This window comes from Melanotaenia boesemani, chromosome 11, assembly GCF_017639745.1.
Source record: "Melanotaenia boesemani isolate fMelBoe1 chromosome 11, fMelBoe1.pri, whole genome shotgun sequence".
In the NCBI taxonomy this organism is placed as follows: domain Eukaryota; kingdom Metazoa; phylum Chordata; class Actinopteri; order Atheriniformes; family Melanotaeniidae; genus Melanotaenia; species Melanotaenia boesemani.
In genome coordinates this window covers 34,179,608-34,203,889 of record NC_055692.1, presented here as the reverse complement: position 1 = coordinate 34,203,889, position 24,282 = coordinate 34,179,608, and the positions used below count along the sequence as shown (strand labels likewise).

Sequence of the window (24,282 nt, the reverse complement as noted above, 5' to 3'; positions counted from 1 at the left end):
CAGGTGAAGAGGTTCATGATTTCATAAATATTGCAAACTATATCCCATCAACTGTCAGATATGTTTCCTCTATGTTTAGAAGGAAGAATGGTTCTCACAGAGGCAGGGCCGGCCCTAGGCCAGCAGGTGCCCTAGGCAAAACAGAGGTTTTGCCCCCCACCCCGTGGCAAAATGTTTACTTAAACTGAAGCTACAAAGCTCAGTCGCACAACCTTATTGTAACTATTGTACAAATTCTTGTCTCTTTATTAACAAACAAAACAAAGTCACATTGAAATACTCTGAACTAAACAAACAGCTAGAAAATGATAAATAGCAAATAATAAATAACATTTAGTTAAAAACAAAAATTGTTTAGTTAAAAATAAATAACATTTAGTGCAAAGGTCCAGGGCAAGAAACAAACAAGTGCAAATCCAAAAAACAATATAAAACGGTGCAATCAAAAAACACATTAAACATTAAAAACTGCTACAATCAGTGACATGCGGTCAGGGGGGGGCAGTGCCTTACCTGTCATGATAAAAAAATAAAAAATAAAATAAATACTAATATTTTCCACTGATCTGTGTTAAAAATGCATTTTCAGTATGACTAAGTATGATTAAGTGAAAATAGCTGAATTTGAGTAGGTCCTGATCAAATCCAGGGCAGATACCCCGGTGGAGGCAGAGGTGACTTGTGCCTCCTCTGAGTGGTGATTGAATACAAACTGGATTGCATGACATGTGCCCGTTTCTGTTCCTCAACTTATCGCCAATATGAACTTTACAGAAATATTTGTTATACAACATAACTCTACAGTCTGTGTAATGTCTTTAATGCATTTGTGAGGGAAATATGTAAGGGATAATGCCCGACGAGGCACTTATAATGTTGTTGTTTTTTTTACCGTTAAAATCGTACGTTTTTCACAAGAAGCAGCTGCGTGGACTATTTCCAAGGTAACCGACTCTGACACAGAAGCTGCAGCTCGGTCGGTCGCAGTTATGTTACGTGACAAAAACATTTCAGAGGGTTAGGTGAAGCTCTTACAGCTTGTGTGTGTCCAGAGGATGATGCAACTTTTGTTTCAAACAGTCCAGCTCCACACATCGTTTTTATTGCAAGAAATATTATCCACCATTCACTGATCATTAAATGTGTATCAAGCAAGTCTATCCTAAATAGTTTTTATAATGTTATCCACCATTCACTCTGTATCAAGTATGTAAGTAAGGTAATTAAGACAGAAAGACAGGCGACGACCTATTTAACATTAAATACAACATTGCCGTTGATCGTGACATTTCATAAAGATACTGGCATGTCCATAGTGGCGTTTGAAGGACGGAGATTTAACGTTTGTGGACTCTGACCGCTGCTGGTTGGGACGTTGCGAGACGACAAAACGTTGCTCCATTCTCGTCTCTCCTGGACTGACGGAGCCGAAAGAGCCTGCACCTGCTTTCACAGCGATGCGCTTCACAGACATGATCTGACACGTCTGCAGCCCGGTGTCTGAGTTTCTGTTGCCATGGTTACCAACTACCGTTTAGTCAGCATAATTTACAACAATAAGTCAGTTTGACCGGAACTTCTTTCACAGGTGTCCATTATCACTTTTTAATGGACTCCAGCCAATCAGAATCGAGTATTCACCCAGACCATGGTATAATTCTGTTTATCTTACAATAAAGTTAATCGAAAAGTCAGCAGGTGAGGCAAACAGTACTCTGCCTCACCTCAAGGGGACACACTCACACACCAACAAGGTGTGTGCAGTGTTACCAATTTGGAGACCTTTTTTTTTTCAAAGCAACTAGCGACAAATCTAGCAATTTTTCTGGTAGTATTGGAGACTTTTGGAGACTGACCTAAATGAACGTAGTTTATTCTTCTCAGTGAGGAATGGGTGCTGTGCAGGCCCCACCCCTCTCCAAAAGCAGCTCCCAGCTGCATCCAGAGCAGGAGATCACCTCTGTTTCATGACCAGGCTGAAAATGAAAGTGTTGTGAAATGTTGTGGCCTCCTAATTACAAAACAGCCTACACTTAATAAAGTTAAACTACAACAAAAGAAAATATTAACCATTAACTATTGTTTTTTTTTTTTTTTGTTTTTTTTGTTTGTTTGTTTTGTTTTGTGTTTTTTTTTATTTTTTAGTTTTGCCTTTTAAAACATTTTTGTCTTCTCATCAACTTTTGCCTTTCCCATGACATTCCTCTCAACGCCAGCCTCCATTACAACTACATGTACCAGGCTGTTATGCACATTAGATGATGTCATTTAGCGACTTCTAACAACTTTTAGGACAGCCAACAGCTACGTTTCTCTCACAAGAGTTAGTAATAGTGGGTGTGTGAGTTTAAATGAAAGAGGAATGCTGATGGGATATGAAGCATTACCAGTAGTTGCATGCTGTTGAATGAATATTGAAATAAGATGCTCTTTTCAGTTCTTACAATTGTAAATCAGTGCCTAACCAACCGCACATCACTGGCTACAATTATAATAAATAAAACAAAATAATGCCACTGTGTAAAACAAAAAAATCAATCAAGCAATCAAATTAGTTGTAACACAAAGTTGTTTAGTTATTAAAATAATTCCCTCATGTCCTTCCAGCCACTCAGAGACACAGACAGACGTCTGTCTGGATTCAATCATCTTTATGACATTTCTGCATTCAGTGTTCATTTAGATCTGCTTGCTACAGATCCAAATATTACTTAGTAATTGTTAGATAAAAAACATTATAAAACGTAATAGTACTGCAGTCATTATTCTTTGTTGAATTAACTACATTCTTCTCTGAGAGCCTCTGGTGAAGCCCATGAGGCTAAGGCCTCCTCTCTAGCAGCTTCTACAGGTTTCTGTTGTGGCTGCAAAACTTTTCTCAGTGCATCTGGACAAATACAAATTTAACACATTACTTTAAATTTTATAGCAGTAACATTAAATAGCAGTATCCTACCCTCACAATAAACAGACAGCTGCATAAATACTGCTTTGCAAATACAATTAGAACATTTTCATGTCGTATTAAACCTTTACTTTATGTCATTTTGACGTTATGATGCTTTTTATTGCATAATACAGGTGGTACTTTGGTTGTTTTGTTTTTCAGACAGTACAATAGCATCTATGCTAGCTAGAGTTAGCCCACTGTTGATGTCAGAATGAAGAGTTAACACACGCTGCCTTAATGTTCAGTAACTCAGACATTCCTCTACTTTGGGCTCGTTTTTCCTCCTTCCTACGTTTCTTGTTGGCAACACACGACAAGGTGACGTCGTCCATCGGTATTATCGTTACAAACCTGGATGCTCTCCTTCCTCCACTCTCTCACCTGCCAGCAGCAGTTCAGGCGAGGAGTTTGTCATCATCACAGAATATTGTAGCTTCTTTTATTTGTTTGGTCTAATTATTAACGAGGAAATGGAAGGGAAATCAAATGAGTGTAAAAAAAAAAAAAAAAAATTTTTGGACCTTTATTGCGACCACCTAGGTCGCCTCTGCCCAGGGCCGGTCCTGATGTTTGCTATCCATCAAAAGTCCACAATCTCTGCTAACAGCTAAGTAAAACCATTTCTATGACCACCAAACACAGTTAAGACAAAAAAAAAACAATTAAAAAAGCAAGTAAACAAAGTCTGAAAAAATGTAAACATGCAGGCAGGATGCTACCTGTGCAACAAGTGAAATTTCCTAACAGTCAACTGTCAGTGGTATCATAACAAAGTGGAAGCGATTGGGAACAACAGCAACTCAGCCACGAAGTAAAACGACTGGGCAAAGAAACAAATAAACAAATCTAAAATTCTTCATTTACGAGAATGTGATCATTAGCGGAGGTCATATACACCCATGATAAGACATATATACATGCAGACATCGATTTCTTCCAGTAAACAACAGCAAATGTTACACAATGTCCCTCAAATGGACTCGAGGCATTTCCACAGACGTTGTGTCAGCCTTGTGATCTGATCTTCTCACATTTACTTTGAGTATGATTCTGAATCCAGGATTTCATGGGTTAATGATTTTGATTTCCATTGATCATTTTAATGTTTTGCTCTCAACACATTTCAATATGTAATAAATAAAGATTTTCAACTAGAATATTTAATTTAAGATCCAAGATGTGGTGTTTAAGTCTTCCTGTTGTTGTTTTGTTCAGCGTAGTAAAGCAGTGATTGCCAATATTCAGCATGTGTAACTACATTTACACATGAAGGTCAAGCAGCAAATGACCACAGCAGAGAAGATGTAAACAAATGTGTTTTATTCAGGTTTAACCATGGTTAAATAATCTTCTTTAGAGAGTTACACACTGAGATTTTAGAAATGAAGCAGCCTTCCCCTGCAGCCAGATGTCATGTGGGATTCATCGGAGGTAACATGGCTCAGTGAAACCATCCAGGGTTGATGAGCATCTTGTATGTGGCATGTTTCAGTCTATCACAAGATGAACCAGACACCGGTGGAGATGGTGAGGAGCACGTTCACCACCAGCGCAGAGAACAAGCAGCTTTAGAAACACTTGCGATGGACGATGCCCGGACCAGACTCGTCGTACTCCTGCTTGCTGATCCACATCTGCTGGAAGGTGGAGAGGGAGGCCAGGATGGAGCCGCCGATCCAGACAGAGTACTTCCTCTCTGGAGGAGCGATGATCTAAAAGTGAGAAAAAAGCTCAAAATCAAGTTGAGTTCAAGAGACTGAGTGCTGTTGGAAAGGACAGCTTTAGTTTCTCATGGACTGAAGTCTGCTTAATAAAGTCTTAAAGTCTGGACATCCAGAACACCCGGTCTGCTTTAACAAAGTGTTTTATGCAGTTTAAACACTTCAGAGACGTGCTGCTGACACCAAAGAGAGGAGAATTTTTTCCTTCTTTCAGTGGCATAAAAACATAAATGTAGAAATACTTCCACTTCTATGCAGAACAATAAACTAAAACATACACTCTGTTGAGCTGATGAGGCTTTCAACTACGGGAAAAGACCTGATCAGAGTACTGTCCATCAGGGTCATTAGAACCTCTAAATAACCAGATGAACAAGTTCCTTAAGGAGCCTGGAAGCCATTACCAGCACAGTCTAGAGTTGAGACAATTCTGAGCTGCAGTGGCTCACATGGTCCTCTGCAGGAGAAAATACTGCACCTTGATCTTCATGGTGGGCGGGGCCAGGGCAGTGATCTCCTTCTGCATGCGGTCGGCGATGCCGGGGTACATGGTGGTACCTCCAGAGAGCACAGTGTTGGAGTACAGGTCCTTACGGATGTCCACATCACACTTCATGATGCTGTTGTAGGTCGTCTCATGAATACCAGCCGACTCCATCCCTGGAAACAGGAGTGAGAAATGATTCATGAAGACTCATGAAGGAATCCAGGAGTTAACAGCACACCCCCTTTTCCATTCAATTATAAAGCACAATAAGTTTTAACTGTATGACACTCTGTAACATGACGGTTTTAGAAGCATCTCAATTTAGTTTCTGTCCTAAACCCAATCACGTTTCTCCCAACAAGGACTTAATGACCACCTTGACCCCTAAAAGGAAAAGAGTAAACTCATTTCTGCAAAGAGGGAAGGCAAAAATGGAGAGCTTGATGTTTAAAATCAGGTCACACCAGAAACTCTGATCTAGTTGACTATTGTGAGTTCCTGTTTCTACAGAACTGAAAGGCAGTGTTATCTGTTACAGACCGATGAATGAAGGCTGGAAGAGCACTTCGGGGCAGCGGAACCTCTCGCCGCCGATGGTGATGATTTGTCCATCAGGAAGCTCGTAGTTCTTCTCCAGTGAAGATGATAATGATGCCGTCTGCATCTCCTGATCAAAGTCCAGAGCCACGTAGCACAGCTTCTCCTTGATGTCACGGACGATCTCACGCTCAGCTGCAGTTCAGAGGGTTACAGGTCAAATATACAGAAGATCCACACATGTTCAATCCTCTGTTTGTTGGGAGGAGAAGGGAGAGTGGATTAGGGCTGCACAATATACAGAAAATCTACCTTCATTGCCTTAGTAGCCTGCGTGATGTACTGTACATATTGAGACACGTCAGCTATTTGAAACCATTTTAGTCAGAAGAAAGACGACACACTAGAAACACAAGAACTCTTCAACACAAGCTGGATACTTGTTCCAAGCACCAGGGAAGTATGTTAAATCTTCTCTGACACCGAAAGGACAACCACAAAGACGAATCCAGCACATATTTTTGTGTTGCAACATCTTAAAGCCCATTTATGCTCCCTTACATACTTAAATAGGGACATCCTTTTCAATCTTCATCATACGTTGCCGTCCTCATAATTCCATGCATCTTTTACGTTGCCATGGTTGTTAAGTCAGTTCTTCCACTAGTGGGCAGTGATGAGTTTAGAGTTCACGCCCGTGATTTCACATCAGTTTCAGCCCAACACGCCCTAAACACTTGCATTGCTTTTCTTCAAAAGCTAGCGCAATTTCTACAGTTTATGTCCTTGTCTTCATTCTTCTTCTGCTATTTTTTTCTTCCTGTTTCTCTTCCTCTTTTCTGGTTTGTGTCTTTCGCTGGTCACATGTTAGCTACTCTGCTCAGCACTGCCCCCGCTGTTTCCGGTGGTATTACTCCATTATCTGCATCAAGCAATGGATGGCTAAGCTTCATGAAACAGATAAAATTACCCGGTTTACGGACGCAGGAGATGGACAAAACTGTCCGTCCGTCTACGTATCAGTCTTCAGCAGCCATTGCTGCGAGTCCTAATTACCTCGTATCTGCCGACGTGGACAGCAGCATGGAAATCTGGACTGATGAAGTCAGACGTTGGTCCACAGTTATTGATAAAGGTATCTGATCTGGAGATCTGACAGTTATTCTGATTTTCATATTAGACTTCAGAGCGTTAACGTAAACTCTGATTCATCTGACAGAAATTGCTTTTAATAAATTATAGAGATGGGAACTCAAGTCTGGGACTTGGACTCAAGTCGCATTTCCAGTGACTTGAGACTCACCTGGGACTCGCGATTTGAGCCTCGTGAACAATTTTTTGGACACAGCTGTTGCTGCAGCGCCTGTTACTTTTGGGTATTAAAACGTCATAAAAAGGGACCAATATAAGAGCAGCAAACTGGAACATCTGTGGTATAAAAATCCAGGCCTCTGGATCCACCACATCCACCTTCATTCACGTTAAAACACATCCGGAGAGGTTAGTCACTGTAATATGAAGATAATATTAGCACCGAGCTTAGAGCCGCAGTTGTGTAAACCTTAGCTTGTTACTGCTTTTATACCATCAGATTGGCTCAACTGAATGTGTTCAGAAGAAGAACGAGACTTTACTGAACAGTTTCCATAAACAGCCGACTTCCCATGATGACGTTAAACTGGGATCAGACCCACAGTAAACAACGTGGTTTTACTGGATATGTTTAGTAGCTACAGCTGTGGCTGATTTAGGGATGTATATTTATTAGGCCTGCAAGCATTGTATCTGCATTTATTAAAAACTTTTTTTATTATTAAATTTTAAAGTTTTAATTTTATATTTCCTGTACTCATTTGGCAGTTATTAAAGGATATTAAGATTTGTATGATGCACTGATGCAGGGATCACTAACTGTGGACCTGATCCACTGTCCTGCAGATTTTACACATTTACCAGCTGCAATACACTTGAGTCAAATTATTTATAGATCAATAAGAGGCTTGTGCAGAACTTGGATCATTTGGATCATAGGCCTGTTCCAGCTAAGTCTGGGTCTAAAAAGAAACTATGGGTTGGGAGGAGGAAGAGGCTAGAGAGGAGACACCGTCTGCTGAGATCCGGAGAGACAGACAGTAGATCTCTACCCATCACACATTTATGGAATTATGATTTCAGACGTGTGTGAGGACTTTCCTGATGACCTGAAACACTGTTATCATTCTGAAATGTTTTCTGTTGCCAGCATAATAAATAAAAAGGTTTCATTTACATGAAAGTTTTTAAATTAATGCAACACAAAGTACCAATATTGCTGTGATGTTATCTTCTGTTTACAGCGTGTCGTGTTGGATATGTACGGCAGAAGAACCCGAGTAACTGTAAAACGGTACCAACTGATGAGATATTGATAAGGAAATTATATCATATATGTTTGAGTTCTGAAAAATCTTCTCCCTACATAAATCATGGTTGATTAATTCCGCATCTAAATCTCTAGAATCGCATTGACACGAATAACACCATGTCTGACAGCTGCTTCAGGTGGGAGGAGACAGGTAGAAACTTAGTTTACGGTGAACCTACTAGGCGTCAAATGGCAGATTGCAACTGAAAGTGTCTTGTGGTCTTGACTTGGACTTGCAAAAACAGACTTGTGAACATCTCTTATAAATGATAAAACACTAGCTCTTCTTATAAATTATAAGAAGATAGTAAAGAAACAGCTTCAAACTTTTGCAAAGGCTGTTCATTTTCTATTTTATGTCTCGTCTTTAGGCTGCAGGACACCAATGTATGTGACCTGATTGCATCACTGACCCAATGAATTTTATTAAGAAGAAGAGAAGACTTAATAAAATCATTAGCTAAAGCAACAATACTAAAGTTGTTACAGCAAAAGCTATAAAGTTCATCACATGTCCATGGAGCGCCTGTAGTGTCTGATTCTCAGCATTTCATAGTTATAATGAATTAAAATTGCATAGATAATGATTAAACTGGATTACAGCTGCAAGCAGACAGCGATTTGCTAAGTGGTGAATTTTAGACTCCATGTATGGACAGGCTGATAAGTTTCTAGTAGTATCTAAGCATAGCATTATGTAAGGCACATCAAGAGTGTTCCATATAAGCGTATGTGTCCCCAAGCTGACTGGACTCTTCAAAAGTTCCTAGAACAGGACGTACAAAAAATTCACACAAACATTACAGAGTGTAGCATATACGGAGTCTCAGGAACTCTGAGGATTGGTTCCAGATGTGAGCTTAGCAATGCTGTTTGTGTCAACCATATAAGAAAGGCTGATACAGTCAGTCAGGGGGTTTTCTAAAGATTGGCCAGAGACCTCACAGATTCTCCAAATCAGTTTAAGTTGTCACTTCTTGTAATAAAACCATCATTTTTATATATACATGAAGCTGGTGTCCGGAGCTCTTTTTGTCTTAAAGTATTTTAGTCGCATCACCTGCTTAAAGTAATTCACTACAAAAGGGAATCATGATCCAGAGAAGAAAGTCACCATATAACAGAAACAATGTACGACACTGAGAAGAGGAAAGCTGTCAACCACACAATGACTTTACAGAAATATAGAATGTTGTCACAGACAAATAACCAACACGCCATACGAGGAAACATGAAAGTGGCATCAGATTTAATTCATCGCAGATCAAATCGTCATGGCAACATTCTACAATGTTATGGCATGTGTTCCTGGTATCATGCAGCCCAAGTGAACTTGAACTCAACTTTATTGTCGTCACAGTGTGGGTCATACCTGTTGTGGTGAAGCTGTGGCCTCTCTCAGTGAGGATCTTCATCAAGTAGTCGGTCAGATCTCTGCCGGCCAGATCCAGACGGAGGATGGCGTGAGGCAGAGCGTAGCCCTCGTAGATCGGCACAGTGTGGCTGACACCGTCACCAGAGTCCATCACAATCCCTGCAGGATAAATTCTAGTTAGTGAAGCAGCTCAGCATTAAGACCACTGTGTTGTGTTTAGCTGCAGCTCAAACTGAGGTTCTTTAGAAGAGTTTGACATCTGAGAGCTTTGGTCCACGTCCACTCACCTGTGGTACGACCAGAAGCGTACAGAGACAGGACGGCCTGGATGGCCACATACATGGCAGGAGAGTTGAAGGTCTCAAACATGATCTGGACCAGAAAGACATGAAGCGTCACGTTGTAACATCTGTAAAGTTATTCAGACATGGTTCTTTCCAGATACAAAACCAGCAAGACACTGCAGCTGAAAACTCATTTCTGTTCAGGAGTTTCTGGACCGGTGTGGGTCAGTCTGATCTCACCTGTGTCATCTTCTCCCTGTTGGCTTTAGGGTTGAGCGGAGCCTCGGTCAGCAGGACTGGATGCTCCTCAGGAGCCACACGGAGCTCATTGTAGAAGGTGTGATGCCAGATCTGCACAGCAGGACAGCAGCTTAGTGTGACCACAAAACAGACTTTAAAGTCAAAGATTTAATTAACAGCAGGTAAAACTTGTCATTTTACTTCTTCTCAGTCATAGACTGATACTGTGCTACATTGCAGTCTCACCTTCTCCATGTCGTCCCAGTCTATTACATTTTATTTTATTTATTTAAAGTATTTATTTTTTTACAAAACAATCAAAACAAAAATTTCAAACACTTGAATGAAGAAGAGCAGAAAGAAGAAAATCCGATGTAATGTGTCCCTTTCACACAGTAGGCTGCCAGACCAGATTCCGGCACCCAGGGAGCAGTTGGGAGTTCAGGGCCTTGCTCAGGGGCCACAGTGGTTCAACTCGGTTGCCAGCCTGGGGACTTGAACCCAAGGCCCCCAGACCCAAGCCCACCTCTGTGTCCACTAAGCCACCACTGCCAACACATATTGATGCACAACAGTCTCACCTTCTCCATGTCGTCCCAGTTTGTGACGATGCCGTGCTCGATGGGATACTGCAGAGTCAGGATGCCTCTCTTACTCTGAGCCTCGTCTCCCACGTAGCTGTCCTTCTGTCCCATCCCCACCATCACACCCTGCACAAAAACATCTTCAGTCACGTTGTTACACGTCCTGAGCTGCAGGCGATGCTCATGGTGAAGTGTGTACCTGGTGTCTGGGGCGTCCAACGATGGAAGGGAAGACGGCTCGTGGAGCATCGTCTCCAGCAAAACCAGCCTTGCACATACCGGAGCCATTGTCAACAACCAGGGCAGCGATGTCGTCTTCCATGTCTGAAAGGAGACCAGCATGTTCACACAACTCACATTTATCTTCAAGTAGCTCTAAGATGCCAAGTTTAAACATTTAAAATTAAAAAATGAAATGTTTGTCAGAGCGACTTTGAACAGATGCAGCACCTTTCAGGACGATGAGGCTCAGACCACATCCTTTCCCTGCATCTGTTTAAAGTATTTACACGCTCCCCACCTGAACAGGTTTCTTTTGAAATTTGCTTTAACTAGTCAGAAACTTTGAGGAAACTTTCTCTGTGGTTTCATGGAACATTTCTGGTTTTAATAAGAAAGGCTGTAAGATACAGTGGTAGCACAACTAATTTATACATGCAGATAAAAAATCATGTAACAGAAAATACAGAAGAAACGGAGAAAGGAAGGAACCGAGAAATCCATCATAAACCCCGACCCAGAGGCAGAATATCCTAAATAATAGAGGGGAAAGTAATATTTTAGTTATCTGTTGCATTAGTTCAAATTATTTTTCCAAGTGTAGCTGGTCATTTGTTATTCCAGTCAAGTTAAATAATGATTAAATGCTGGAAAGACCTTGATGTAACACATTTATCATATGCAAATGTGTTATTTATATAAATATGTTTCCTGGAATTGAAACAGATATACAGAATACTTCTTGAATATCATCCCTTTATGGTAACTGACATAGCTTATACCTCTAGGTATTCTAATTTAGAGAATTTCACTTTATTTGAGAAATAAATTAGGACATGACAATCTAAAGAAAAAATGGTTTAATTGTTCTTTTGTTTTGAGTAAAACTACGATTGCAAAAAGTATTTTCTATTTACATGTTTTTATTATTATCATCTTTAACCTGTCCAGCATCATGTCAGCAGATTTTTTTTCTTTCTCTTTACTTTTTAACTTTGCTCAAATTTTGCTCTGGGTTTTAACTAATTAATAATCCAAAGGACAAAAAATCATAAAAACATTAAAAGGTCCTGAAAATTCATTCAGATTTTAAAGTTTTATGATTTATTCACTTTAATTATTGAGAAGCATCGGTACCGTGTCGGCATCAAAGATACTGGCCCTGTTTTACTGGGTATCGGACCAGGACCAGTGTCACACACCACTACTGTCTCACTATAAAAGAGTGACGATCTTACCTGTTCCAGGTGAGTAACGGGTGTGTCTGCTGGTGTGTGTGTTTGTGTCCAGATGTACTCAGTCACTGCAGCATCAGGAGCCAAAGATCACCGGCTTTATTTGCGCTCCAAGACATCCGACCTTGTCCATAAAAGGTAACGTTCTTACAGCCGGCGCTCTGATTGGTCCAGGTGTGCAGGTACCCTGAAGTCTATCACCACACATCCTGACTGGCTGATTTGGTCAAATAAGTTGATAAGAAAAAATCAAGGGTTCGGGGAGAGCGTGTATGTCTATGAGTGTGTTTAGAGGTGTATATATATATATATATATATACACACACATAAACAACACAACACACCAGTGTTGTTTTCGTCAATGATGACAATGACAAATATATTTTGTTGACAAACCTTTTTTTCGTAACGATAATGAGACAGTGACGAGCTAAAAATGGCTCTCTGATGACTTCCCATCAGGAAGACACGGGGAGCTATAATTTGTGTTTACATATTTTTATGGACTTTGTGTACCTGCTCTTTTTGTTGTTTGTTGTCTTAACTGTGTTTGGAGGTCATAGAAATAGTTTGGCTGAGATTCTGGACTTTCTGTGGATACCACACATGGTCACAGTTACATTTACAGATCTGGCATTACACCAGTAAAACCGGATGTTAACCCCTTAACTCCCGGTAGCGGAGGGGATACATATCTAAAGTAATACTAGATACTTTATGGCAGAGCTTCGAGCGTCCTCACCTGGCAGCCATCTTGCCACAAGCTTGTTCTCTTGCAGGATGTGTGGTATCTGAGGGAAGGTGAGGGATCTGCACAAACACAAATACTCTTATTTTGCTGAAATCTTGACAGATTTACAAACAGGTTTGGTTTTTGCAAAAGTTATTAATGTGGCTATAATTCTGGATACTTGAACATGTTGAAATTGCAGCTGTTGTCTTTGAATAATGACTTAAACGTGCAGCATGGTTGTGTTCTCCATCAAAAGGCCCAGTAAGGCTCAGCAGAGCAGCTCATTCGCCAGGCATCAGCAAGTTCCAGCCAATCACAGCCCATCAGGCTGCTGGAGGTCCTGTACATGGTACGGAAGAGGATCGGGTCGGAGGATGTCGTTTTGCTCGAGAAGCACATCGGCTGCACACAGTATGGCGTAGACAGTCACCACCATGCTGCTGACATTAGTTGTGTCCCTGTTTTAAGCTAAGATGACTCCTCTTAGCTTACAGAGAAACAACATGCACCAGAAGCTCAACAACACAGTCCTGTTCACAGGGTTTTAGCCAAGTCATGTTATTTGGGCTGTTTTTTTATTATTATTTATTTATTTTCTTTTAATTTTTCTTTTACAAGAGCTTGTACTTTGATTACTGATTACTCTCACTCTGTTGTGCCCTGTGTATTTGTCTAGTGAAAACAGGGCTCCATCAGGAATCCCTGCATCCTGAAGAAAGAGCAGCCCAACAAATTCCTTTGTTTTCCCAAACAAGGACAAAAAGAGGTGACCTCGGACATCACCTTGACTCCAGTCACCAGGTGGACTGGACAGTTTTTTAACAGATTATCTTTAAACCCACATACCTACAGAGCACCTAGGTCAGCCATCAGTTGTTTGCAGATGTTCTGAGATCCAGATTAACATATGGAGATGTTAGGGCCTGAATCAGGATAACGGACGATCTATCCATATACACACTACTCTGCTGCTTTAGAAACACCACAAGACATGCTCTCATGCTGTTACTTGTTCATTTTTTGGGTTTATATACTTTGTCTCGGCTCCATATTAGTTAAACACTTTGTCCAGTTTGGTTTCTTTTAAATATTCTCTGTAAATGCAGTTTGACCTTTGTCGTGTTGGCTGATGGTTAAACGACAGTTTTTTGAAAGTTTGAACATCCTAAAAACTGCATATGAGCCTGGAACTCAGCAACTACCAGGAATAAAGAAGCTTTTTGGATGAGATGAAACATCAAAAGCAAAAATCCAGATGTGAACTACTGAAGCTCAAAGAGATGAACGAAAGTCCAGATGTGATGTAAGCACATATTTACTCAACCTGATCCTCCAGAGTTCTGTCATGTGAACATTAATCATATTCAGTGCTTTGCTAACAGCATGGAAGTAACGTTGCAAGAGCAGCAGAGAGCATCACGAATTTAAAACAGGAGACTTAAAAAGAAGTAGAAAACAGAAAAATAGATTTCTGTTTTTAACTCTTTATGGGACTCTCACTGAAATACTCGGAAATGTACATTTTCAAGCACAGAAAAGTGTGTTTTAATATTGGAGGATATTTCAAGACTTAATACAAAAACAGTTATACATCAGCAGGTGGTCAGTGCTAACAGTTTGTATGTGAAGACCGAGCTCAGTGGAGTAGCTGGGATGTAGCCTGATCTTTAATCGTGTGGAGAGCTCAGTGTGGTTCTAAGGTTTCATGGACCAGCATGCTAAGGCATTTTGTATGTCCGGTCAAGTATACAAATATAGTCAGTCCAACAAAGGCTTAAGAGCTACTTGTGTTAGCAGGAGGAACTTTGGTTACATGTATTTCACAACTGCCCTCCATAATATTCATGAAGACTTTAGACTTTGGAACAAATAAAGATTTATTGCTCATTGAAGACAACTGTCCTCCAAGCAGCTTTGTTTTGTGTCATAAAACTGATTTATATTGCTAAAGATGAAAGATTTAGTCTCTCTGACAGAGAATCAAACCAAAAATGTTTTTGATGATATGAACAGTGTTTCATAAAAAAAGCTTTCAGCTTTAACAGTTAAGGCCTGATTTCTTTCTCTCAACATTCTCAGAAAGTTGCATGAAGTCTCCATCCCGAGCTGCAAGAGGAAACAATGGAGAGAAAATCCTCCATCAGAAACACAACCAGGAAGGACGGTCATCTGCCTGGACCAGTTGGGGTGGAGAGGACAGGAAAGACGGGTCAACCAGCAGCAGAACTGTAAGATACCTGCTGAGAAAGAAGAGAAACACAAATGAATGACAACAACAACGTCAGATATTTCTATAGGAGAGTAAAGAGAGCCCAGTGCATCATGGGACGTACCCCAGCAGAGAGGAGCCCAGTGCATCATGGGACGTACCCCAGCAGAGAGGAGCCCAGTGCATCATGGGATGTCCCCCAGCAGAGAGGAGCCCAGTGCATCATGGGACGTACCCCAGCAGAGAGGAGCCCAGTGCATCATGGGATGTCCCCCAGCAGCGAGGAGCCCAGAACTAAAGGGATGGATCAGGGCACCAAGACAGACCTTCTATAAGATTTATCAGGAAAGAAAGTTTGACGATGATTTGAAAGGTAGAGAGGGGGTCTGCTTCCTGAAGCCAAACCGGTTCCACAGAAAGGGGTCCAATTACTGAAGGTTCTACCTTTAGAACCTCTAGGAACCACCAGTACACCTGCAGTCTGAGAGTGAAGCTCTGATGGGAAAATCTGGAAAAACTCAGAAGTTTAAGATCTGATGGAGCTTGTTCTATAGGAGCTTTTTATACATAAAAGAATGTGGTTCTAGAAACCTGGTTTATATAAAATATATATATATATATATACACAGCACTTTTATTTTTCTCGTGTTTCCTCTTTTATATGAAACTTACAGGTTTAATGTACTCATATTACAGCTGTGGCTAATACCCGGCTTGTCTTATAACAGAGATGAGCAGTTTTCCCAAACCTGCTTTTGTCTGAGATGTTTTGGAAGACAGTCTCAGTACTGCTGTTGGAAAACATGTTGTAGCCTGAACGATGGGTCATTTCTAACCCAGCCAAGTGATGCTGTTTCATGTGAATGGTTGAAGATACAGCATGTAGTCTACCATCCAACCTGCTCCCCACATCCCTCCATAGCTGGTTAAAGGAAAGATTTGTTCTGCAGATATCACCGGCTCCTTCTAAGAGGATGATTAACTCATACAGCACACAGTATCACTCCAATAAATCCGACCTCTGACCAGAAGTCACCTACACCTCTGTAGGAGGTGGAGTTTGTGAGGTGTGGTGTCCTGGAATATCAGCTCTGGATCACAACCACTTATAAAATCACAATGACATCATCTAAACAGTCCAGGCCACCTGAAGCTCATATATGACCATATAAGGTAACAACTCCTGACATTGGTTTTCAGAAACTGGTCTAAATGTCATGTGATGTTCACCCATGTTAATGATTGAACAACAGCAACATGTCGGTGAGCTGGTGTTTGCAGACACTGTCGTGTAAACAATATCACTTTTTTTTCACTTTTCAAGTGAAATTCGCTCACACACACACTAGTAGAATTCTTTTCATACATATTAGTGAAATGCGATTTTAGAAATGTCACTATAGTGTGTGAATGATTTCAGTATAGCGTTCACGTCTGAAAATATGTCAGGACCTGCTGGTTCTCTGCTGGGAAACACAATAAACATGAGTTTTAAAAAAAACAGAGATTTTTAGAGATTGTGGCCCCACACTGCCTGTAGGATAGCTTATAGCAGGGGTGTCAAACTCCGGCCCTCAAGGGCCACTGCAGGATACCGGCCCTCAAGGAATGGAGTTGTGGCCTCAACTGTATTAGTCTACCTCAGTAGATAGAAAGCACCATCAGCACAAACATTCATGTGTCTCTTACAACCCCTTTTTAATCTAGGGGGGTAAAAGGGCAGTAACACAACAAGTCGGAGTCAGGTTACACAAAATTATACTAATTTATTTACAACTGAGGATTCAATATACACAATATACAATGTAAAAATAAAATGTAACTAAGTTTAAGTTTAAACCAAAACAAGGTATCCCAAAATAAATACAAACTCCAACACTAAGGCAAACGAAGGTAATCACAAAACACAAATTCAACTCAAGCTGTCCTGTAATCAGGCTGAATGCCACACAGTTTACAGTTAACAAAAGGAAAGAAAGCTCAGGTAAGGATGTTGTACACAGACCAAAAGGTTTGTAGCCAAAACAAAGAGCTATTCTTAACTTAAAGTGTCCTCAATCAGGTTTAACGCCAGAACGGTGGGTTACAATTAACCCAAAAGAAATGAACTCAGATAAAGATCGTCTTACACAGACCAAAATGCTTGTAGTCAAACAAAGAGCTATTGAACTCTGTAATTTACTCCACAAAGGCACACAGAGCTGGTAGCAAACCACAAACACCTTAGTGGTCAGTCCCAGAGTGGCGAGCTGTGTTGGAATCACACACAACTACAGCGAATTAAGACAGATGACAGTATATAAAGGCAAGGCAAGGCAGTTTATTTGTACAGCACATTTCATGTACAGGACAATTCAAAGTGCTTTACATAAAACAAAGACATTACAGATATTTAGAATAGTAAAAGGCACACATAATCACAATAAAATAATAAATTACATTAAAATACAATAAAAAGGCGAGCGAGTTCCCTGAATGGCCAGCCACGTAGGGTCCGAAGCAGCTGGAGACCAATCACAGGGGAGGAGGGAGGATCCTTAACCTGGAACTACCGGCCCAGTGACTGCTGTATAGGCAGCTTCAGGCTGACAGGCCTGGAGCCATGACACCCCCACCCTTAAAGGTCCCATATTATGCAAAATTCACTTTTTAATGGTTTTGGAACAGTCATACTGGTCCCCCCGCATGTGTAGGAGACCCGTAAGTGTGAAACTCTTTCAGGCGCTCTCTCTCCCCCCTGCTCCACCTCTAGGGAAGTAAGCGCTGAAATGAGCTTGTTTGAAAGCGTGTACGTTATGACGTCATAAGGGACAATAACCACTCCCCACAGAGCGATGGACCCATCTACCGGCTCTCAAAGCCCGCCCTCTAAAAATTACCTAGCGCCCAGTGTTTTTCCCTCTTCGGCAACCCTCGTTAGCGGACATGGCTAAGCGACAGAAGCACTGTTCTGTTTGTGGCTGCATAAATGAACACGAAAACGTTTTTTTACTTCCATCCACTGACCCACAAGGACTGAGTGGATTAATTTTATTTTTGGAGGAAATGTACCCGGAAAACTTCCAAAGGTTTTGCATGTCTGTGGCCAGCATTTCAAAGAGGACTGTTTCCACAACATGGGGGCATGGAAAGCAGGCTTCGCCAACCGTTTGAAGCTGAAGCCAGGTTCAATACCAACTGTCCGTGACACAGCTGGAGAGGTAAGAGCTGGCAGTTATTTTATCGTTTCGGCCTTATTAGTCTGATAGCTTGAAAATATATTAACCTGTCAATCACCTCATGACGGGCGATGCGATGGGCGGAGCCAACAGCTGAGCCGCTCCACCAGGGTTCCGCCCACCATAAACGGCACATTTCTGAAGCTGCTAAAAAGAGGGAGGTGAAGAGAAGCCGCTGCACTCAAACTGAGGGTCGATTTGTCCATACCATGGCGGAAATATTTCATTTAGATATTAATGAATGGTCTCAGATTGGGAATAAAGTGTATAATATGGGACCTTTAAAACATTGATTCCAAACCATGTTGACATTATAAACCATTTAAATACAGCAAAACCCAAAACAATTATATTCAATAACATATATATAAAGTTCGAGACAGGGCATCAGTGAAAAGATTGTCTGCACCCGTTTTGTGTCTGATTTCCAGATTGTACTCTTGTACAATAAGAGCCCAACGCATTATTCGGCGATTATGGTTACACATGCGTGCAAGAAAAGTCAAAGGATTATGGTCTGTCAACACCTGAGTGGGTGCAGGAGTAGACCCCACATGCAAACTGAAATGTTGTAAACCTTACAGCAATGACAGTGTTGCCTTCTCAATGGTGGAGTAGTGCAGCTGGTGCCGTTGAACTTCCTAGAAAAATAGCAAATGGGGTGATCAGTCCCATCGCTGTCAGACTGTAGGAGCAAGGCACCTGCTCCCACAGCGCTTGAATGGTCTTTCCAGATCCGGTGCAGCTAAGACTGGGGCATGTACCAGTAAAGCTTTAGCACTTTCAAATGCATGTTGACATTCTGGAGTCCACAGAAAATCACTCTTTGGACTCATTAAGGAGGTTAAAGGATTGACTACTGTGGCGAAGTTTCTACAAAAGTTCCTGTAATAGCCGGTCATTCCTAAAAAGCGTCTTAAAGCTTTCCTGTTTTCCGGGGGAGGAAAATCGCCGATTACAGCGATTTTTGCCTCGACCGGATGCGCCTTGTCCTACTTGTCCTAAGTAAGTCACTGTAGCTTTGCCAAAATCACATTTGGCCAGGTTAAGGATTAACGACGCATTCGCTAATCAAGAAAATACTTCCTGTACAACAGACGTCTTCTTCCCATGTAGTGATACAATCACATCATCCAAATAAGCATTACAGTTTGGCAGATCAGAGTGTTCACCAGGCACTGAAATGTAGCAGGCGCATTACACATACGAAATGCCAGTACTGTATATTGCAAAACTCGATCAGGGGTTACAAATGCAGCAATATCAGATGCGTGGGTGGTAAGAGGGACCTGCCAATAACCTTTTAATTGGTCCAGCTTACTGACATACCGAGAGGATCCTATTGTGTCTACACAATTCTCAATTCGAGGTAAAGAATAAGTATCCGGCACTGTTATTGCATTTATTTTCCGGTAGTCAGTAACAAATCTTGGCGAACCATCAGGTTTGATCTCGACTAGGCATGGAGAACTCCATGCACCATGACTATGCTTTGTCAGTTCGTGTTGCAACATGTACTCTGTCTCACGTTTTATTAGGGCTCTCTTGGTGGAATTACAGCGATAAGGATGTTGTTTTATCGGTCTACTGTCAACCGGCGTCAATGACATGGGTGCAAGACGGAATGTCAGAACTATGGCTGGACACTAAGGAAGGTATGTCATTCCGGTGACTATTGGTGGTCGGGAGAGATTTTGATTGCAATTGATCGTTTTTAACTTTGTACATAATTTGAAGCATCTTGAATTTTAAAAAGTTTTCAAATTTCAATATTTTCAATTTGATGAACAGAGAGTTGGTTGGTTCTGTATCGGTGGAGTTTGCTTTATTCTTATGGCTTTTTTTTGAAGAAAATAGACTGAATTTAATGATGACTTGTATGTGTTCCCCCACACTTCAACACAATAGGGCATGTATGGTAGTATGAAGGAGCAATACAAGGTGAACAAAGATGACTTATTTAAAAAATATTTAACTTTATAAAGAACAGAAATTGTTTGACATATTTTTGAATTAATATAATTTATGTTTCTTCCAACTTAGTCTTTCATCTATAAATACACCAAGAAATTTTATTTGACTATCTTTCAAGTTCTATTACATTTATCACAAGTTACTTATTGATAGGTCTATTATATTTTATTTTATTTAAATTCAACTTATTTACGTCAAACCAACTCTTCAGTTTATTAAGTTAATTTCCAACAGTCTCCAAAAGCTCCTCCAAATTGTAACCACAACTAAATAAATTGGTATCATCTGCAAACAAAATCGCTTTTAACAAACTGGACACTTCACATACATTATTAATAAAAAATAAATAAATAATAATGGTCCCAAAACTGAACCTTAAAGAACATCGAACTTTATTCTCATTGATTTTGATTTAACTTGATTAATTTCAACATATTGTTCTCTGTTATTCAGATAACTAATAAGCCAGCAAAGGGTCACTCTTCTAATCCCATATATTTGAAGTTTCTTTATCAATAATTCATGCTCTACTGAATCAAAAACCTTTTTCAAATCCCCCAAAAATCTTTTTCTTTTCAGTAGCAGTAGTTAACTCTCCCACAAACTCTATGAGGGCAAATGAAGAGGTTTGTTTTTTCCTGAAGCCATAGTGTTGCTCATGTAAAATTTTGCCTTTAGTTATTAAGAACTGAGGAAGTAAAGAAATTGGCCTTTATTTGGAAAGTTTATGTTTATCACCAGCTTTAAATATTGGTACAACCTTTTTTGTTTTCATTTTACTTGGAAAGTAAATGGTTTCACTACACATTCAATCAGATTTTTTTTACAAATGCAGTATGAATATTATTATAATCTTTAGAATGGTTGCTTTTGAAACCTTTAACTATATCTATAATTTCTTTCTCATCAGCTCCTTTTAAAATATTCTGTCTATGATTTCTAAATTTATTCTATTTATGTTATTTATATTTTTAGATTGTTTTATTTCTCTCACCAGGTCTGATCCAGTATTTACAAAATATTTGTTGAATTCATCAGAAATCAAGTCTATATCTTCTATGGTCTCATTATTTGTATTCAAAAAGTAAGTAGTAAGGTTAGATCTATAATTTCTATTTTTAATAATTGTATTTAATACTTTCCATGTGTTATTTATATTATTCTTGTTGTTTTCTAGTATTTTTGTATAGTAATCCTTTTTACTATTATCATTTTGGTTAGTTTTTTTATATAACTTATATTTGAATTCTGCTTTTCTGGTCCTCTTCATTAAGCTTCATAAGCCAAGGTTTTCTAGCTGTATTTTTGTTTATTATTTTTGTCACAAGAGGACAATGTTTATCATAAAGATTTATTATTACTGTTATAAAAGCCTGGTAAGTTTCATAGACATCATCCGCGTATACCTTACTCCAAATAAATAGGCTCATTTTTAAGAGCCTGTATTGATTGTGCTTTTATTTGTCTTATTATTTTGTACCTTGGCAGATCGTGCTTTTTCTTATTGATTTGCATTATTGCAAATACTGGCTGATAATCACTTGAGTCATCAATAATTAATCCACAATTCACTTTCTGATCAACTATATTTGTAAAAAATATTATCGATCAATGTGGCACTATTTGTGATTGTTGGGTACAAACTTATGCTATACATTGAGTTAATAAAATCATCAATGGTCTTTAGCTCTTGTGGATTTAACAGATCAATATTAAAATCCCCACTAAGAAATAGCATTTTCTTATTAATCATTTTATTATGCATACCTACTATCACTTCTCTGAAAGTATCAATACGTCCCAGGGGCTCTGTATACACAGCTTATCATTAGCTCTTTAGATTTTCCTATTTCTATTTTAACTGTGACACATTCCACGAGGTTATCAATTGCTAATGACAAGTTGTCATTTTTTTTACTTTTGTACATTTTATCAATATATAAGGCAACTCTACCTCCTTTTTATGTTTTCTATGTGTAGAGAACATCTCATATCCATCCAGGTCAACAGAAGATGTTTGCTCCTGGTGTGGCCAGGTCTCAGAAATGGCTACGGCTGTAAATCTGGTTTTCAACTGACTTAAACACTGTTCTAGTTTTGGAATATTAGGAGTCAGGCTTTTACTTTTTACTATTAAAGTGTATGATTGATAACATTCCCTCAGTTTTCTTTTTTTTCTGTTTAGTATTCACAATCATTCTGTAAATCAATAAAAAAAAAATATTGTCAGGGTCTTCATTGTTTTCAATGTTCTTTATGGTCAGTAAATTGATATGCTGTCAATCTTAAAGTTTCCTTTTCAGGGTTGGAGTCTCCTTGTGATTCAGTTAACAGTTTGAAATATTTCACTGATCTTCTGGTGTGCCTTATGTTGGTCAGATCCATGACTGTAGTCAGGGATAGAAGAGATAGATACCATGCTGCCATTTACATTAGAATTATGACTGAATAACTTCATTCTCATATATGCACAAAACAGCCTGTGTCTGCACCGGTACCGCTGAGCTGTTGGCCGCCATTATTCTGCTCAGTTTCACACCAGATTTTTGGCCGAGTTTAGGGCAGGACAGGACAGTTTGCCACCATACCAGCTTACTGGTTCTGTGAATTGGCTGCAATCTCTCCAGTTTTTGGTGAGATTTGTATTCTTCATACAGATCAATCAGCAGCGATTGATGCACTAATGAGGAAAATGGTGCTCTCATTCTGCCTCTAGTGTTCCTCGTTTCAGCAGCTTTTCCTTCATCCATTCATTTGAACTTGTTAGACATGCCAGGTGTGTGGATTGAGTTTATGAAAGTCTGTCTTGAGTCAGTCTGGATTAAATAAGGTTGAGTTATGTTCCTAGAACGACATGAGCTAAGTAGGAGATGATGCTGGTTTGACTTCTTCAGGTGTCTCTCTAGCTGACTGTCATGAAATACTCCCATGAAACCTGACAGAGACATACTGTAAACTCATTTATTTGTACAACTTGGATAAACATGTAAATTTCTTCATGCTGACAGAAAACCTGTGGTTTCCTGGTACATGTATGATGTCTCTCATATAGGGCTGGGTAATATGAACCAAAATTCATATCTCGATATTTTTTGCCTACATCACGATATATGGTATATCTTGATAGTTTTATTTGTCGAATAACCAAAGAGATAGTTCGAATTTACAGCCTTGAGTGCTAGATGCACTTTTATTAAAGATCAGCAGCATTTAAACAGTCAACTGTTTTTAAAGTAGCTGTGTAATAAATTAAATACTCCTAAAAACAAAATGAATGAAAAATGCTTTTCAGTGACTATAACAAAAACAGTGCAAAAAAAATATAAATAAATAAATAAATAAATAAATTGCAGTATTGCAATACAAAACAAAAAAGCAAAAAAGAACAGGTCAGCACTCTCATTCATATGTATTGGTCCTGCCCATCCTTATCTAATTTTTGGGCATCATACTTTCTCTCTATCGCAGAAGTCCTTAACTACCAAATCCCACCAAACCCCCCTGACCGTTGTCTTCGGCCTGCCTAAAGCCCAAAATGAGATCTTAGCTTTCTCTTCCCCTGATAGCCCGTAGGGATGTTCTGCTATGTTAGAAAGACTCCACTGCCCCTTATACCTCACACTGGATCAGGGACATGATGAATCTTCTAAGTCTGGCGCCCCTTCCTGAGAGCCCCACAACAGTCATTTCTTTCTGTTATATACGGTTGTTACCATATCCTTGATTTTAAGTGTTACGCCAAGTTAAGGGAGAAAATTTGAAAATGGTCATTGTTTAATTGTCTGCCCATTTCATGTTTGTTTGTGAATGTTTGTGAATGGTTTAATAAAAAGAACTTTGTTTAAAAAAGACAGGTCAGCTCGCTCGTAAAGCCATTTTTTAAAATGATGTCTTTACTAGATGTTCTTCGTCTTGTGTGTAGTGTTGTTGAAAATTTTCGGGGAAAATGAGAGAACATGTAAACAGGTCGTGAAACAACCCAATTACTAAATCAGTGCACCTTTTATCTTAGTGCATCTTTTAACTTGTGCAAATAACAAAATAGAAAGTGATGCAAAATAACAAGACATCAAGCAAAAAATTGTTTGCTTTTACAGATTTTGGGCAAGAAA

General features: G+C 39.6%; 1 protein-coding gene across 3 annotated transcripts; it reads right to left on the bottom strand.

The window, feature by feature from the left end:
* Nucleotides 1-4,369: 4,369 nt before the first annotated feature.
* On the bottom strand, nucleotides 4,370-23,125 carry LOC121648524 (actin, cytoplasmic-like). Of its 3 annotated transcripts, XM_041998717.1 has the most exons (10): nucleotides 23,121-23,125; nucleotides 22,648-22,650; nucleotides 10,782-10,906; nucleotides 10,580-10,708; nucleotides 9,999-10,109; nucleotides 9,762-9,846; nucleotides 9,472-9,633; nucleotides 5,699-5,890; nucleotides 5,150-5,331; nucleotides 4,380-4,662 (listed from the first exon to the last, which is right to left on the bottom strand). In XM_041998717.1, exons 3-10 carry the CDS (start codon nucleotides 10,902-10,904, stop codon nucleotides 4,519-4,521), a joined length of 1,128 nt encoding a protein of 375 aa, XP_041854651.1. In that variant the 5' UTR covers nucleotides 10,905-10,906; nucleotides 22,648-22,650; nucleotides 23,121-23,125; the 3' UTR covers nucleotides 4,380-4,518. The 3 variants fall into 3 exon arrangements, with proteins under 3 accessions (XP_041854652.1, XP_041854651.1, XP_041854650.1); XM_041998716.1 differs by lacking the exons at nucleotides 22,648-22,650; nucleotides 23,121-23,125 and adding an exon at nucleotides 12,040-12,058; XM_041998718.1 differs by lacking the exons at nucleotides 10,580-10,708; nucleotides 10,782-10,906; nucleotides 22,648-22,650; nucleotides 23,121-23,125 and adding an exon at nucleotides 10,245-10,258 and having other exon boundaries at nucleotides 4,370-4,662.
* Nucleotides 23,126-24,282: the final 1,157 nt, after the last annotated feature.

Bases quoted from the DNA above. Each gene is read 5' to 3' on its own strand.
- LOC121648524 (XM_041998717.1), bottom strand. From the start codon at position 10,904: ATGGAAGACGACATCGCTGCCCTGGTTGTTGACAATGGCTCCGGTATG. The intron at 10,110-10,579 runs GTGAGACTGTTG...CCTGCTGTGCAG, and splicing joins ACTGGGACGACATGGAGAAG to ATCTGGCATCACACCTTCTA. The intron at 5,332-5,698 runs GTCTGTAACAGA...TCCTGTTTCCAG, and splicing joins CTTCCAGCCTTCATTCATCG to GGATGGAGTCGGCTGGTATT.